An 18,956-nucleotide genomic window follows, 5' to 3' on the forward strand; every position below is an offset into this window, starting at 1 on the left:
TTAGACTGTTAGACTGTTAGACTGTACCATAAATGCTATGCTATGTCCCTGTAATATACCTGTGTCCTGGTACATCAAACTGTCTCCCTACAGAAACAGGAAATAGACTAGTGTCCTGTCCAGGGGGTGTCCTGTCCAGGGGGTGTCCTGTACATCAAGCTGTCTAACTACAGAAACAGGAGAGAGACTAGTGTCCTGTCCAGGGGGTGTCCTGGTACATCAAGCTGTCTCACTACAGAAACAGGAGATAGACTAGTGTCCTGTCCAGGGGGTGTACTGGTACATCAAGCTGTCTCACTACAGAAACAGGAGATAGACTAGTGTCCTGTCCAGGGGGTGTCCTGTCCAGGAGGTGTCCTGGTACATAATACTGTCTCCCTACAGAAACAGGAGATAGACTAGTGTCCTGTCCAGGGGGTGTCCTGGTACATCAAGCTGTCTCACTACAGAAACAGGAGATAGACTAGTGTCCTGTCCAGGGGGTGTCCTGGTACATCAAGCTGTCTCACTACAGAAACAGGAGATAGACTAGTGTCCTGTCCAGGGGGTGTACTGGTACATCAAGCTGTCTCACTACAGAAACAGGAGATAGACTAGTGTCCTGTCCAGGGGGTGTACTGGTACATCAAGCTGTCTTCCTACAGAAACAGGAGATAGACTAGTGTCCTGTCCAGGCGGTGTCCTGGTACATCAAGCTGTCTCACTACAGAAACAGGAGATAGACTAGTGTCCTGTCCAGGGGGTGTACTGGTACATCAGAAACAGGAGATAGACTTGAGTCCTGTCCAGGGGGTGTACTGTTACATCAGAAACAGGAGATAGACTAGTGTCCTGTCCAGGGGGTGTCCTGGTACATAATACTGTCTCACTACAGAAACAGGAGATAGACTAGTGTCCTGTCCAGGGGGTGTACTGGTACATCAAACTGTCTCACTACAGAAACAGGAGATAGACTGGTGTCCTGTCCAGGGGGTGTCCTGTGTCTCCCTACAGAAACAGGAGATAGACTAGTGTCCTGTCCATCAAGCTGTCTCACTATGTGAAGCTGTCTCAGCCCTGTGGAAAGCAGTACAGTATAATGAGGTATTATAATCCCATCGTTTCAGGGAAAGAGAACAGTTAATTACAGAGTAGCAATGGCCAGAAACACCAGAATCCAGTCTGGACGAGCGGAATGCAGAGCAGGCCTCCCCACTGGCTTTGATGTGAAACTGGATGGATCAGCTCATCCTCATCGTTTGGTTTGGCCTGACTCTGCCACGGGCTCTCCGGGGGACTTCTGTAATTTTGTTCCCTTAGCTCCCTGTGGTTTCTGAGGCTGGAAAAGAACTACAAATCTGTCTGCTTGTTATGTGGAATTTGATGTGGTGCGGTGCTAAAGCATGCTGGGGTTTGGTGTTTGCATATTTGTAGAGGTTAGCACAACATCCTGTGACCACTTATAGCTAGTTCAGTATCTGATAGGTAACTTAGAATAACACCTGTCTGTCTGTCACACACTGTACCTACACACACACACACTCTCTCTCTCTCTCCGTCTCTCTCTCTCTCATTTTCACTCTCTCTCTCCATCTCTCTCGCTCTCTCCGTCTCTCTCTCTCTCATTCTCTCTCTCTCTCGCTCTCTCTCCCTCTCTTCTCTCATTATCTCTCCCTCTCTTCTCTCATTATCTCTCTCATTATCTCTCTCTCTCTCATTATCTCTCTCTCCTATCTCTTCTCTCATTATCTGTCTCTCTCTCACACGTTCTCTCTCTCTCTCACATTCTCTCTCTCGCTCTCTCATATTCTCTGTAAAAAACACACATTCTCATACACATTCAGTCTCTCTTTCATTCTCTTTTTCTTTCTCTCTGTTTCTCTCTCTGTCTCTCTCTCTTTTGTTCTCAGTCTTTTTACCCCCTCTGACGTTGTCTCTCTGTCTCTGCAGGTAAAATGTGATCAGTACTGGCCTACCAGAGGAACAGAGACATATGGGCTGATACAGGTTACTCTGCTGGACACTGTAGAGCTGGCTACATACTCTGTTAGGACCTTCGCTCTCTACAAGGTGTGTGTGTGGGGGGGGTTGTGTGTGTGTGTGTGAGTGTGAGGGGGGTCGTGTGTGTGTGTCTGTGTGTGTATGTGGGGGGGGGGTGTGTGTGTGTGTGTGTCTGTGTCTGTGAGAGAGCGAGACAGACGGATGTTTTATGTGTGTACTTTCTGTGTAACCTTCTCTCCTCTCCTCTCCCCTCTCCCCTCTCCTCCCTCCCCTCCCTCCCCTCCTCTCCTCTCCCCTCCTCCAGAGTGGCTCCAATGAGAAGCGTGAGATTCGTCAGTTCCAGTTTACAGCCTGGCCGGACCACGGGGTCCCCGAGCACCCCACCCCCTTCCTGGCCTTCCTACGACGGGTCAAGGCCTGCAACCCTGCAGACGCAGGACCCATGGTCGTACACTGCAGGTACCATCTTTACAGCTTCTATTACTTGAAGTTTCCTGCGGGTAAGGAATATTTTTAGGGAATTTTCAAGTCCCTCCGTCGATTGCCATTTTTTTTGTTGAAGCTGGGCTGAAGCACGTCTGGGTATGGTTTCTTCCCATTGATCAGTTACAGTCTGGTTGACATTCGTTCACCTATAGGTCAACACTGGAGGTTTAGTCAGAAATATGGATCAGTTGAAGACGATTCTGTTTTGTACAGTGATTCATTGGTATATTGGAAGGTGCCGGAAACAGAACGTGAGTGGCTCTGATTTACCTGGAACGCCGAGCAGAAAAACCCCTTTATAATAAAGCACAGCATTATCATGACTCTGGTATAGTGATGTAGAACAGTAGAGTACATGACTCTGGTATAGTGATGTAGAACAGTAGAGTACATGACTCTGGTATAGTGATGTAGAACAGCATTATCATGACTCTGGTATAGTGATGTAGAACACGAGAGTACATGACTCTGGTATAGTGATGTAGAACACGAGAGTACATGACTCTGGTATAGTGATGTAGAACACGAGAGTACATGACTCTGGTATAGTGATGTAGAACACGAGAGTACATGACTCTGGTATAGTGATGTAGAACACGAGAGTACATGACTCTGGTATAGTGATGTAGAACAGCATTATCATGACTCTGGTATAGTGATGTAGAACAGTAGAGTACATGACTCTGGTATAGTGATGTAGAACACGAGAGTACATGACTCTGGTATAGTGATGTAGAACACGAGAGTACATGACTCTGGTATAGTGATGTAGAACACGAGAGTACATGACTCTGGTATAGTGATGTAGAACACGAGAGTACATGACTCTGGTATAGTGATGTAGAACAATAGAGTACATGACTCTGGTATAGTGATGTAGAGTACATGACTCTGGTATAGTGATGTAGAACAGTAGAGTATCATGACTCTGGTATAGTGATGTAGAACAGTAGAGTACATGACTCTGGTGTAGTGATGTAGAACAGTAGAGTACATGACTCTGGTATAGTGATGTAGAACAGTAGAGTACATGACTCTGGTATAGTGATGTAGAACACGAGAGTACATGACTCTGGTATAGTGATGTCGAACAGTAGAGTACATGACTCTGGTGTAGTGATGTAGAACAGTAGAGTACATGACTCTGGTATAGTGATGTAGACCAGTAGAGTACATGACTCTGGTATAGTGATGTAGAACACGAGAGTACATGACTCTGGTATAGTGATGTAGAACAGTAGAGTACATGACTCTGGTATAGTGATGTAGAACAGTAGAGTACATGACTCTGGTATAGTGATATAGAACAGTAGAGTACATGACTCTGGTATAGTGATGTAGAACAGTAGAGTACATGACTCTGGTATAGTGATGTAGAACACGAGAGTACATGACTCTGGTATAGTGATGTAGAACAGTAGAGTACATGACTCTGGTATAGTGATGTAGAACAGTAGAGTACATGACTCTGGTATAGTGATGTAGACCAGTAGAGTACATGACTCTGGTATAGTGATGTAGACCAGTAGAGTACATGACTCTGGTATAGTGATGTAGAACAGTAGAGTATCATGACTCTGGTATAGTGATGTAGAACAGTAGAGTACATGACTCTGGTGTAGTGATGTAGAACAGTAGAGTACATGACTCTGGTATAGTGATGTAGAACAGTAGAGTACATGACTCTGGTATAGTGATGTAGAACAGTAGAGTACATGACTCTGGTATAGTGATGTAGAACAGTAGAGTACATGACTCTGGTATAGTGATGTAGACCACAGTACATGACTCTGGTACATGACTCTGGTATAGTGATGTAGAACAGTAGAGTACATGACTCTGGTATAGTGATGTAGAACAGTAGAGTACATGACTCTGGTATAGTGATGTAGAACAGTAGAGTACATGACTCTGGTATAGTGATGTAGAACAGTAGAGTACATGACTCTGGTATAGTGATGTAGAACAGTAGAGTACATGACTCTGGTATAGTGATGTAGAACAGTAGAGTACATGACTCTGGTATAGTGATGTAGAACAGTAGAGTACATGACTCTGGTATGGTATAGTGATGTGATGTAGAGTACATGACTCTGGTATAGTGATGTAGAGTACATGACTCTGGTATAGTGATGTAGAACAGTAGAGTACATGACTCTGGTATAGTGATGTAGAATAGTAGAGTACATGACTCTGGTATAGTGATGTAGAACAGTAGAGTACATGACTCTGGTATAGTGATGTAGAACAGTAGAGTACATGACTCTGGTATAGTGATGTAGAGTACATGACTCTGGTATAGTGATGTAGAGTACATGACTCTGGTATAGTGATGTAGAACAGTAGAGTACATGACTCTGGTATAGTGATGTAGAACAGTAGAGTACATGACTCTGGTATAGTGATGTAGAACAGTAGAGTACATGACTCTGGTATAGTGATGTAGAACAGTAGAGTACATGACTCTGGTATAGTGATGTAGAACAGTAGAGTACATGACTCTGGTATAGTGATGTAGAACAGTAGAGTACATGACTCTGGTATAGTGATGTAGAACAGTAGAGTACATGACTTTGGTATAGTGATGTAGAACAGTAGAGTACATGACTCTGGTATAGTGATGTAGAGTACATGACTCTGGTATAGTGATGTAGAACAGTAGAGTACATGACTCTGGTATAGTGATGTAGAACAGTAGAGTACATGACTCTGGTATAGTGATGTAGAACAGTAGAGTACATGACTCTGGTATAGTGATGTAGAACAGTAGAGTACATGACTCTGGTATAGTGATGTAGAACAGTAGAGTACATGACTCTGGTATAGTGATGTAGAACAGTAGAGTACATGACTCTGGTATAGTGACTCTGAGTACATGACTCTGGTATAGTGATGTAGAACAGTAGAGTACATGACTCTGGTATAGTGATGTAGAACAGTAGAGTACATGACTCTGGTATAGTGATGTAGAACAGTAGAGTACATGACTCTGGTATAGTGATGTAGAACAGTAGAGTACATGACTCTGGTATAGTGATGTAGAACAGTAGAGTACATGACTCTGGTATAGTGATGTAGAACAGTAGAGTACATGACTCTGGTATAGTGATGTAGAACAGTAGAGTACATGACTCTGGTATAGTGATGTAGAACAGTAGAGTACATGACTCTGGTATAGTGATGTAGACATGACTCTGGTATAGTGATGTAGAGAGTACATGACTCTGGTATAGTGATGTAGAACATGACTCTGGTATAGTGATGTAGAACAGTAGAGTACATGACTCTGGTATAGTGATGTAGAACAGTAGAGTACATGACTCTGGTATAGTGATGTAGAACAGTAGAGTACATGACTCTGGTATAGTGATGTAGAACAGTAGAGTACATGACTCTGGTATAGTGATGTAGAACAGTAGAGTACATGACTCTGGTATAGTGATGTAGAACAGTAGAGTACATGACTCTGGTATAGTGATGTAGAACAGTAGAGTACATGACTCTGGTATAGTGATGTAGAACAGTAGAGTACATGACTCTGGTATAGTGATGTAGAACAGTAGAGTACATGACTCTGGTATAGTGATGTAGAACAGTAGAGTACATGACTCTGGTATAGTGATGTAGAACAGTAGAGTACATGACTCTGGTATAGTGATGTAGAACAGTAGAGTACATGACTCTGGTATAGTGATGTAGAACAGTAGAGTACATGACTCTGGTATAGTGATGTAGAACAGTAGAGTACATGACTCTGGTATAGTGATGTAGAACAGTAGAGTACATGACTCTGGTATAGTGATGTAGAACAGTAGAGTACATGACTCTGGTATAGTGATGTAGTAGAGTACATGACTCTGGTATAGTGATGTAGAGTACATGACTCTGGTATAGTGATGTAGAACAGTAGAGTACATGACTCTGGTATAGTGATGTAGAACAGTAGAGTACATGACTCTGGTATAGTGATGTAGAACAGTAGAGTACATGACTCTGGTATAGTGATGTAGAACAGTAGAGTACATGACTCTGGTATAGTGATGTAGAACAGTAGAGTACATGACTCTGGTATAGTGATGTAGAACAGTAGAGTACATGACTCTGGTATAGTGATGTAGAACAGTAGAGTACATGACTCTGGTATAGTGATGTAGAACAGTAGAGTACATGACTCTGGTATAGTGATGTAGAACAGAGAGTACATGACAGTAGAGTACATGACTCTGGTATAGTGATGTAGAACAGTAGAGTACATGACTCTGGTATAGTGATGTAGAACAGTAGAGTACATGACTCTGGTATAGTGATGTAGAACATGACTCTGGTATAGTGATGTAGAACAGTAGAGTACATGACTCTGGTATAGTGATGTAGAACAGTAGAGTACATGACTCTGGTATAGTGATGTAGAACAGTAGAGTACATGACTCTGGTATAGTGATGTAGAACAGTAGAGTACATGACTCTGGTATAGTGATGTAGAACAGTAGAGTACATGACTCTGGTATAGTGATGTAGAACAGTAGAGTACATGACTCTGGTATAGTGATGTAGAACAGTAGAGTACATGACTCTGGTATAGTGATGTAGAACAGTAGAGTACATGACTCTGGTATAGTGATGTAGAACAGTAGAGTACATGACTCTGGTATAGTGATGTAGAACAGTAGAGTACATGACTCTGGTATAGTGATGTAGAACAGTAGAGTACATGACTCTGGTATAGTGATGTAGAACAGTAGAGTACATGACTCTGGTATAGTGATGTAGAACAGTAGAGTACATGACTCTGGTATAGTGATGTAGAACAGTAGAGTACATGACTCTGGTATAGTGATGTAGAACAGTAGAGTACATGACTCTGGTATAGTGATGTAGAACAGTAGAGTACATGACTCTGGTATAGTGATGTAGAACAGGAGAGTACATGACTCTGGGTATAGTGAATGTAGAGTACATGACTCTGGTAGTGAGTGATGTAGAGTACATGACTCTGGTATAGTGATGTAGAACAGTAGAGTACATGACTCTGGTATAGTGATGTAGAACAGTAGAGTACATGACTCTGGTATAGTGATGTAGAACAGTAGAGTACATGACTCTGGTATAGTGATGTAGACCAGTAGAGTACATGACTCTGGTATAGTGATGTAGACCAGTAGAGTACATGACTCTGGTATAGTGATGTAGAACAGTAGAGTACATGACTCTGGTATAGTGATGTAGAACAGTAGAGTACATGACTCTGGTATAGTGATGTAGAACAGTAGAGTACATGACTCTGGTATAGTGATGTAGAACACGAGAGTACATGACTCTGGTATAGTGATGTAGAACAGTAGAGTACATGACTCTGGTATAGTGATGTAGAACAGTAGAGTACATGACTCTGGTATAGTGATGTAGAACAGTAGAGTACATGACTCTGGTATAGTGATGTAGAACAGTAGAGTACATGACTCTGGTATAGTGATGTAGAACAGTAGAGTACATGACTCTGGTATAGTGATGTAGAGTACATGACTCTGGTATAGTGATGTAGAGTACATGACTCTGGTATAGTGATGTAGAACAGTAGAGTACATGACTCTGGTATAGTGATGTAGAACACGAGAGTACATGACTCTGGTATAGTGATGTAGAACAGTAGAGTACATGACTCTGGTATAGTGATGTAGAACACGAGAGTACATGACTCTGGTATAGTGATGTAGAACAGTAGAGTACATGACTCTGGTATAGTGATGTAGAACAGTAGAGTACATGACTCTGGTATAGTGATGTAGAACAGTAGAGTACATGACTCTGGTATAGTGATGTAGAACAGTAGAGTACATGACTCTGGTATAGTGATGTAGAACAGTAGAGTACATGACTCTGGTATAGTGATGTAGAACAGTAGAGTACATGACTCTGGTATAGTGATGTAGAACACTAGAGTACATGACTCTGGTATAGTGATGTAGAACAGTAGAGTACATGACTCTGGTATAGTGATGTAGAACAGTAGAGTACGTGACTCTGGTATAGTGATATAGAACAGTAGAGTACATGACTCTGGTATAGTGATGTAGAACACGAGAGTACATGACTCTGGTATAGTGATGTAGAACACGAGAGTACATGACTCTGGTATAGTGATGTAGAGTACATGACTCTGGTATAGTGATGTAGAACACGAGAGTACATGACTCTGGTATAGTGATGTAGAACACGAGAGTACATTACTCTGGTATAGTGATGTAGAACACGAGAGTACATGACTCTGGTATAGTGATGTAGAACACGAGAGTACATGACTCTGGTATAGTGATGTAGAACAGTAGAGTACATGACTCTGGTATAGTGATGTAGAACAGTAGAGTACATGACTCTGGTATAGTGATGAAGAACAGTAGAGTACATGACTATGGTATAGTGATGTAGAACAGTAGAGTACATGACTCTGGTATAGTGATGTAGAACAGTAGAGTACATGACTCTGGTATTAATAGATGTAATACCTCATAAATGCTTGAAACGACATGTTACTTTGACACTGAGAATGTGAGATCAATTAAAGCTGCTTTGTCTTGAATCCATCAATAGTTTAGGTCTAGGTGTGTGGTGGAGGAGACAATATGAGGAGGAAATGATTGTCCTTAAAAAGCTTAACCAGTTTCACTGACTCACCCAATGATGTGCAGCTCACCAGTGATGGCTGGTTTCAAAAGCTCTCTGTCCTTCCGTTGAAAGTGACTCTCTCTCTGTCTCTCTGTCTCTCTCTCTCTCTCTCTCTCTCTCTCTCTCTCTCTCTCTCTCTCTCTCTCTCTCTCTCTCTCTCTGTCCATTCAGTGTCTCTCTCTCTGTCCATTCAGTGTCTCTCTCTCTGTCCATTCAGTGTCTCTCTCTCTGTCCATTCAGTCTCTCTCTCTCTGTCCATTCAGTCTCTCTCTCTCTCTCTCTCTCTCTCTCTCTCTCTCTCTCTCTCTCTCTCTCTCTCTCTCTCTCTCTCTCTCTCTCCATTCAGTTTCTTTGAGAACTCAGTCCATACAGACAGACTAGTCTGTTAGTTCAACAGGCCTCTCTGTTAGTTGAGAACTCAGTAACCTACAGACAGACTAGTCTGTTAGTTCAACAGGCCTCTGTTAGTTGAGAACTCAGTAACCTACAGACAGACTAGTCTGTTATTTCAACAGGCCTCTCTGTTAGTTGAGAACTCAGTAACCTACAGACAGACTAGTCTGTTAGTTCAACAGGCCTCTCTGTTAGTTGAGAACTCAGTAACCTGCAGACAGACTAGTCTGTTAGTTCAACAGGCCTCTCTGTTAGTTGAGAACTCAGTAACCTACAGACAGACTAGTTCAACAGGCCTCTCTGTTAGTTGAGAACTCAGTAACCTACAGACAGACTAGTCTGTTAGTTCAACAGGCCTCTCTGTTAGCTGAGAACTCAGTAACCTACAGACAGACTAGTCTGTTAGTTCAACAGGCCTCTCTGTTAGCTGAGAACTCAGTAACCTACAGACAGACTAGTCTGTTAATTGAACAGGCCTCTCTGTTAGTTGAGAACTCAGTAACCTGCTGACAGACTAGTCTGTTAGTTGAACAGGCCTCTCTGTTAGTTGAGAACTCAGTAACCTACAGACAGACTAGTCTGTTAGTACAACAGGCCTCTCTGTTAGTTGAGAACTCAGTAACCTACAGACAGACTAGTCTGTTAGTTCAACAGGCCTCTCTGTTAGTTGAGAACTCAGTAACCTACAGACAGACTAGTCTGTTAGTTCAACAGGCCTCTCTGTTAGTTGAGAACTCAGTAACCTACAGACAGACTAGTTCAACAGGCCTCTCTGTTAGTTGAGAACTCAGTAACCTACAGACAGACTAGTCTGTTAGTTCAACAGGCCTCTCTGTTAGTTGAGAACTCAGTAACCTACAGACAGACTAGTTCAACAGGCCTCTCTGTTAGTTGAGAACTCAGTAACCTACAGACAGACTAGTTCAACAGGCCTCTCTGTTAGTTGAGAACTCAGTAACCCACAGACATACTAGTCTGTTAGTTCAACAGGCCTCTCTGTTAGTTGAGAACTCAGTAACCTGCAGACAGACTAGTCTGTTAGTTCAACAGGCCTCTCTGTTAGTTGAGAACTCAGTAACCTACAGGCAGACTAGTCTGTTAGTTCAACAGGCCTCTCTGTTAGTTGAGAACTCAGTAACCTACAGACAGACTAGTCTGTTAGTTCAACAGGCCTCTCTGTTAGTTGAGAACTCAGTAACCTGCTGACAGACTAGTTCAACAGGCCTCTCTGTTAGTTGAGAACTCAGTAACCTGCAGACAGACTAGTCTGTTAGTTGAGAACTCAGTAACCTACAGACAGACTAGTTCAACAGGCCTCTCTGTTAGTTGAGAACTCAGTAACCTACAGACAGACTAGTCTGTTAGTTGAGAACTCAGTAACCTACAGACAGACTAGTCTGTTAGTTGAGAACTCAGTAACCTGCAGACAGACTAGTCTGTTAGTTGAGAACTCAGTAACCTGCAGACAGACTAGTCTGTTAGTTCAACAGGCCTCTCTGTTAGTTGAGAACTCAGTAACCTACAGACAGACTAGTCTGTTAGTTCAACAGGCCTCTCTGTTAGTTGAGAACTCAGTAACCTGCTGACAGACTAGTCTGTTCATTCAACAGGCCTCTCTGTTAGTTGAGAACTCAGTAACCTACAGACAGACTAGTCTGTTCATTCAACAGGCCTCTCTGTTAGTTGAGAACTCAGTAACCTACAGACACACTAGTCTGTTCATTCAACAGGCCTCTCTGTTAGTTGAGAACTCAGTAACCTACAGACAGACTAGTCTGTTCATTCAACAGGCCTCTCTGTTAGTCTCTAGACAATGCCTTGTGATTGGGCAACACACAATCCACAGCTAGGCTATAATTACCACATTTTTTAAAATTATAATAACCATGAATCCTCTGTGTCTAAATTATAGACCTTCTCATGGTAATCAGAATGACTTGATTTCTATCTGAACAGACGGCAGGAATTCTATAACGTTGACAAATGTACTTCACCGCTGGAGAGATGAGAGGTTAGGGTCATCTCTATTAGAGACAGAGAGGTTAGGGTCATCTCTATTAGAGACAGAGAGATGAGAGGATAGGGTCATCTCTATTAGAGACAGAGAGATGAGAGGTTAGGGTCATCTCTATTAGAGACAGAGAGATGAGAGGTTAGGGTCATCTCTATTAGAGACAGAGAGATGAGAGTTTAGGGTAATCTCTATTAGAGACAGAGAGATGAGAGGTTAGGGTCATCTCTATTAGAGACAGAGAGATGAGAGGTTAGGGTCATCTCTATTAGAGACAGAGAGATGAGAGGTTAGGGTCATCTCTATTAGAGACAGAGAGGTTAGGGTCATCTCTATTAGAGACAGAGAGATGAGAGGTTAGGGTCATCTCTATTAGAGACAGAGAGATGAGAGGTTAGGGTCATCTCTATTAGAGACAGAGAGGTTAGGGTCATCTCTATTAGAGACAGAGAGGTTAGGGTCATCTCTATTAGAGACAGAGAGATGAGAGGTTAGGGTCATCTCTATTAGAGACAGAGAGGATAGGGTCATCTCTATTAGAGACAGAGAGATGAGAGGTTAGGGTCATCTCTATTAGAGACAGAGAGATGAGAGGTTAGGGTCATCTCTATTAGAGACAGAGAGATGAGAGGTTAGGGTCATCTCTATTAGAGACAGAGAGATGAGAGGTTAGGGTCATCTCTATTAGAGACAGAGAGATGAGAGGTTAGGGTCATCTCTATTAGAGACAGAGAGATGAGAGGTTAGGGTCATCTCTATTAGAGACAGAGAGATGAGAGGTTAGGGTCATCTCTATTAGAGACAGAGAGATGAGAGGTTAGGGTCATCTCTATTAGAGACAGAGAGATGAGAGGTTAGGGTCATCTCTATTAGAGACAGAGAGGTTAGGGTCATCTCTATTAGAGACAGAGAGGTTAGGGTCATCTCTATTAGAGACAGAGAGGTTAGGGTCATCTCTATTAGAGACAGAGAGGTTAGGGTCATCTCTATTAGAGACAGAGAGATGAGATGTTAGGGTCATCTCTATTAGAGACAGAGAGGTTAGGGTCATCTCTATTAGAGACAGAGAGGTTAGGGTCATCTCTATTAGAGACAGAGAGGATAGGGTCATCTCTATTAGAGACAGAGAGGTTAGGGTCATCTCTATTAGAGACAGAGAGATGAGAGGTTAGGGTCATCTCTATTAGAGACAGAGAGATGAGAGGTTAGGGTCATCTCTATTAGAGACAGAGAGATGAGAGGTTAGGGTCATCTCTATTAGAGACAGAGAGATGAGAGGTTAGGGTCATCTCTATTAGAGACAGATAGACAGACAGACAGACAGACAGGCAGGCAGGCAGGCAGGCAGGCAGGCAGGCAGGCAGGCAGGCAGACAGACAGACAGACAGACAGACAGACAGACAGACAGACAGACAGACAGACAGACAGACCATATAAAGGGTGAACGTTCTAATTCTGTGAGAGATACAAGCTTCACTCTCTCACCACAGCAATGGCCACTCGTTGGTCTATACAGGTTGCGGTGTTGCACAAAGAAAGAGGTACCGGATCCTGGTAAATGGGTTCCGAGAGGCTCAAATGAAGCGGTATTTTTGTAGAACACTGGTTTTGTAGAACACTGGTTTTGTAGAACACTGGTTCTGTAGAACACTGGTTCTGTAGAACACCGTCTCTGCACACATACTATATATATATGAATCTCCTGAGCTTAAATGAGATTGACCTTTAACCCCGACAGAAACTCCCAACACTTCTCATTGGCTAAACAAGCTGCATCCCTCCATAACAATATTGGTTTACGACGAGCAACGAGATATTTTACCGTTTACTATGTACTCTCTAAGCTACACACACACACACACACACACACACACACACACACACACACACACACACACACACACACATATTTGGGTTCAGGAGTTGACAGTCCCAGTGCGTTGTCTAAACGGTATGCTGTGCTTTACGAACCCTGTCATTAGAATGCTGGCCTGGCTTCCTCTTACTCAGGAGGGAGGGAGGGAGGGAGGGAGGGAGGGAGGGAGGGAGGGGGGGGAGGGAGGGTGGGAGGGGGGGGGAGGGAGGGTGGGAGGGAGGGAGGGTGGGAGGGAGGGTGCTGGCCTGGCTTCCTCTTACTCAGGAGGGAGGGAGGGAGGGAGGGAGGGAGGGAGGGAGGGAGGGAGGGAGGGAGGGAGGGAGGGTGCTGGCCTGACTTCCTCTTACGGGGGGGAGGGGAGGGGAGGGAGGGAGGGAGGGAGGGAGTGAGGGGAAGGTGCTGGCCTGGCTCCCACTGTGGAATGGAATAGACATGGAGAATACTTCTCTTCCTCTTCCTCAGCAAGTCAGAGAGGGAGGGAGGGAGGGAGGGGGAGGGAGGGGAAGGTGCTGGCCTGGCTTCCTCTTACTCAGGAGGAGGGAGGGAGGGAGGGAGGGTGCTGGCCTGGCTTCCTCTTACTCAGGAGGGAGGGAGGGAGGGAGGGAGGGTGCTGGCCTGGCTCCCACTGTGGAATGGAATAGACATGGAGAATACTTCTCTTCCTCTTACTCAGCAAGTCAGAGAGGGAGGGAGGGAGGGAGGGAGGGGGAGGGAGGGTGCTGGCCTGGCTCCCACTGTGGAATGGAATAGACATGGAGAATACTTCTCTTCCTCTTACTCAGGAGGGAGGGAGGGAGGAACCCTGTCATTAGAATGCTGGCTCCCACTGTGGAATAGACATGGAGAATACTTCTCTTCCTCTTACTCAGCAAGTCAGGGAGGGAGGGAGGGAGGGAGGGAGGGGAGGGGAGGGTGCTGGCCTGGCATTAGAATGCTGGCCTGGCTCCCACTGTGGAATAGACATGGAGAATACTTCTCTTCCTCTTACTCAGCAAGTCAGAGAGGGAGGGAGGGAGGGAGGGGTGTGTGTGTGTGTGTGTGTGTGTGTGTGTGTGTGTGTGTGTGTGTGTGTGTGTGTGTGTGTGTGTGTGTAACCAGGAAGCTGCCAGTGAGATGGAGTGTGTAACAGGATTATAGGTGAATTAAATTAGCTTATTTACAGTAACAATAGTCAGTCTCTCTCTCTCTCTCGCTCGCTCGCTCTCTCTCTCTTTGTGACTCTCTCTCTGTCTCTCAATTCAATTCAGTTCAAGGGGCTTTATTGACATGGGAAACATGTGTTAACATTGCCAAAACAAATTAACAGTAAACATCACACATACAGAAGTTTCAAAACAATAAAGACATTACAAATGTTATATAATGTTTATATACAGAGTTATAACAATGTACAAATGGTTAAAGTACACAAGGGAAAATAAATAAGCATAAATATGGGTTGTATTTACAATGGTGTTTGTTCTTCACTGGTTGCCCTTTTCTCGTGGCAACAGGTCACACATCTTGCTGCTGTGATGTCACACTGTGGTATTTCACCCAGTAGATATGGGAGTTTATCAAAATTGGATTTGTTTTCGAATTCTTTGTGGATCTGTGTAATCTGAGGGAAATATGTCTCTCTAATATGGTCATACATTGGGCAGGAGGTTAGGAAGTGCAGCTCAGTTTCCACCTCATTTTGTGGGCAGTGAGCACATAGCCTGTCTTCTCTTGAGAGCCATGTCTGCCTACGGCGGCCTTTCTCAATAGCAAGGCTATGCTCACTGAGTCTGTACATAGTCAAAAAAAATCTCTCTCTCTCTCTCTCTCTCTCTCTTTCTCTCTCTCTCTCTCTATCTCTCTGTCTTTCTCTCTCTCTCTCTCTCTCTCCCTCCCCCCTCTCTCTCTCTCCCTCCCCTCTCTCTCTCTCTCCCTCCCTCCCCCCTCTCTCTCTCTCCCGTGAGCCAGGTTTATAGGAGAGGAGGGAAAGTGTGTGTGTGTTGGACCAGCCAGGAGTGTCTGTCTGTATCAACACAGCATAACAGTAATGTTTACATACACACTAATATTACACTGATAATGGCAGTAGGTTGATTATGCAATAGAACATGTAAACATCTTACATCATCGTAAACAAGGTCATAACCACAGTAAGTAAAGGCCTGGTTTTTAAATGACTATAGGACATGTAAACATCTTAAATCAGCATTCCAGGGGTGTATTTGATCTGAGCATGTGCCAGCATCAGCCGAGCGAGTTCAGAACAACTTTAAATATCCATCTTAGAAATAGTTCACACAAATAAAGTTTATGTCCAAACTCAGAATCCCCTCTACGTCACAATCGGATTCTATAAGTTCTAACTTCTGTTGCTAGGGATGTTGCTATGGATGTTGCTATGGATGTTGCTAGGGATGTTGCTAGGGATGTTGCTATGGATGTTGCTAGGGCTGTTGCTATGGATGTTGCTATGGATGTTGCTAGGGCTGTTGCTATGTATGTTGCTAGGGCTGTTGCTAGAGATGTTGCTAGTGCTGTTGCTATTGATGTTGCTAGGGCTGTTGCTAGGGCTGTTGCTAGAACACTAATAGTTTATGGAATCCCATTGTGAGTAGAGCGGGACACTATTTGGCATGACAGGCCCTCACGCACGGTACGATGTTGGTGTTGTTGTCGAAGCATAAAATGAGTTGAGTTTGTCTAGAAAAGAGGCATGGTTGGGCAGGTCACAGCTGGGTCTCCCTTTGTAATCTGTAATGGAATCCCTGTCACATCACAGCTGGGTCTTGGTAATCTGTAGTCCCTGTCACATCACAGCTGGGTCTTCCTTTGTAATCTGTAATGGACTGTAGTCCCTGTCACATCACAGCTGGGTCTTCCTTTGTAATCTGTAATGGACTGTAGTCCCTGTCCCTGTCACATCACAGCTGGGTCTCCCTTTGTAATCTGTAATGGACTGTAGTCCCTGTCACATCACAGCTGGGTCTTCCTTTGTAATCTGTAATGGACTGTAGTCCCTGTCACATCACAGCTGTAATCTGTAATGGACTGTAGTCCCTGTCACATCACAGCTGGGTCTCCCTTTGTAATCTGTAATGGACTGTAGTCCCTGTCCCTGTCACATCACAGCTGGGTCTTCCTTTGTAATCTGTAATGGACTGTAGTCCCTGTCACATCACAGCTGGGTCTTCCTTTGTAATCTGTAATGGACTGTAGTCCCTGTCACATCACAGCTGTAATCTGTAATGGACTGTAGTCCCTGTCACATCACAGCTGTAATCTGTAATGGACTGTAGTCCCTGTCACATCACAGCTTGGTCTCCCTTTGTAATCTGTAATGGACTGTAGTCCCTGTCACATCACAGCTGGGTCTCCCTTTGTAATCTGTAATGGACTGTAGTCCCTGTCACATCACAGCTGTAATCTGTAATGGACTGTAGTCCCTGTCACATCACAGCTGGGTCTTCCTTTGTAATCTGTAATGGACTGTAGTCCCTGTCACATGCCGCGGGCGGCGGAGGCTGTGTAGTGTGAGTCCACCTTAATCCTATAACGTCCTTTTTGCTCTTTTGATGACTCTGAGGAGGTCGTAGAGGGACTTCGTGTGTGTGTGTGTGTGTGTGTGTGTGTGTGTGTGTGTGTGTGTGTGTGTGTGTGTGTGTGTGTGTGTGTGTGTGTGTGTATTAACTCCTAGAATGATTATCCACCATGTCTCTTGTTCCTCCCCCTCTGTTCTCAGTGCTGGAGTGGGCCGGACTGGTTGTTTCATCGTGATTGACGCCATGGTGGAGCGAATCAAACACGAGAAGACAGTTGACATCTACGGTCACGTGACCCTCATGAGGTAAATGGGATGTTGAATCACTTTGTTTGGGCGGGGGGGATCTATCATCCAACAAGTGTTCATTTTCAGAACGTTGAACCAATTGCCACTGTAGGAGACCACGTAGGAGCAGACATTATATTCATTATATTATAATATTTTTTTAAATAATATTTTTCAGACTCTTTTCAGTAAATGCTAACTAAATGCTAACTGAAACCAGGACTCTGTGATTACCAGTGTTACCAGTAAAAGAACCCTGACTGAAACCAGGACTCTGTGATTACCAGTGTTACCAGTAAATGCTAACTGAAACCAGGACTCTGTGATTACCAGTGTTACCAGTAAATGCTAACTGAAACCAGGACTCTGTGATTACCAGTGTTACCAGTAAATGCTAACTGAAACCAGGACTCTGTGATTACCAGTGTTACCAGTAAATGAACCCTGACTGAAACCAGGACTCTGTGATTACCAGTGTTACCAGTAAATGCTAACTGAAACCAGGACTCTGTGATTACCAGTGTTACCAGTAAATGCTAACTGAAACCAGGACTCTGTGATTACCAGTGTTACCAGTAAATGAACCCTGACTGAAACATTCAACTTTTAGGTCCCAGCGGAACTACATGGTGCAGACGGAGGATCAGTACGCCTTTATCCACGACGCGCTGCTGGAGGCCGTCGCCTGCGGCAACACCGAGGTTCCGGCGCGGAACCTTCACGCCTACATCCAGAGACTGACCCAGATAGAACCGGCGGAGAACGTCACGGGCACGGAACTGGAGTTCAAGGTGCGTTCTAAAGGTTCTAGGGTTCTGTGGTGCTGTTCTAGCGGGGAAATAAATGTTGTGTCTGTGAGATCCAGGGCCCGCGTGCCTCCTTGCCCGGGTTCTGTGAGATCCAGGGCCCGCGTGCCTCCTTGCCCGGGTTCAAATCACATATTTAAATATTGATCCTTTATTTTGACTGAGACGTGCGGCGACAGCAATTTCAGATAAAATGTCAGAGCAAAACAGCACCTCTCTGTCTCAGTATGTGTAGACCATGTATCAGATGTCTCAGTATGTGTAGACCATGTATCTGATGTCTCAGTATGTGTAGACCATGTATCTGATGTCTGTAGACCATGTATCTGATGTCTCAGTATGTGTAGACCATGTATCTGATGTCTCAGTATGTATAGACCATGTATCTGATGTCTCAGTATGTGTAGACCATGTATCTGATGTCTCAGTATGTGTAGACCATGTATCTGATGTCTCAGTATGTGTAGACCATGTATCTGATGCTGTGCGGACAGTGAAACAGCACCCCTCTGTCTCAGTATGTGTAGGCCATGTATCTGATGCTGTCTGGACAGTGAAACAGCGCCCCCTCTGTCTCAGTATGTGTAGACCATGTATCTGATGCTGTGTATACAGTGAAACAGCGCCCCCTCTGTCTCAGTATGTGTAGACCATGTATCTGATGCTGTGTGGACAGTGAAACAGCGCCCCCTCTGTCTCTCTATGTGTAGACCATGTATCTGATGCCGTGTGGTCAAGAAGGGTATAACATGTTAACGCCGTGACATGTCGTCCTCTTTTCTCGGTCCGATGGAAACATCATGACTTGTTGTGTTCGTGCCACATTAAAAGGTCATCCATTTCTCCAATTAAATGTACATGTACTTTCCTCTAAAAAACCCTATAAAGAAATGTGTAGGACATAGGAGGTTCCGTTTCCCCTTGTGGAAACGAAAT

At 44.2% G+C, this 18,956-nt stretch overlaps 1 protein-coding gene across 1 annotated transcript in view; it reads left to right on the forward strand.

Annotated features, from left to right (window-relative positions):
- LOC115128132 (receptor-type tyrosine-protein phosphatase delta-like) overlaps positions 1 to 18,956 on the forward strand; it is a 211,803-nt gene that overhangs the window by 169,378 nt on the left and 23,469 nt on the right. Inside the window, exons 29-32 of the mRNA XM_065004525.1 lie at positions 1,930 to 2,049; positions 2,285 to 2,439; positions 17,128 to 17,232; positions 17,825 to 18,005. Coding sequence (XP_064860597.1) covers positions 1,930 to 2,049; positions 2,285 to 2,439; positions 17,128 to 17,232; positions 17,825 to 18,005 — 561 coding nt within the window. The remainder of the gene's footprint in view (positions 1 to 1,929; positions 2,050 to 2,284; positions 2,440 to 17,127; positions 17,233 to 17,824; positions 18,006 to 18,956) is intronic.

The sequence above is a fragment of the Oncorhynchus nerka genome, linkage group LG18 (assembly GCF_034236695.1).
Source record: "Oncorhynchus nerka isolate Pitt River linkage group LG18, Oner_Uvic_2.0, whole genome shotgun sequence".
In the NCBI taxonomy this organism is placed as follows: domain Eukaryota; kingdom Metazoa; phylum Chordata; class Actinopteri; order Salmoniformes; family Salmonidae; genus Oncorhynchus; species Oncorhynchus nerka.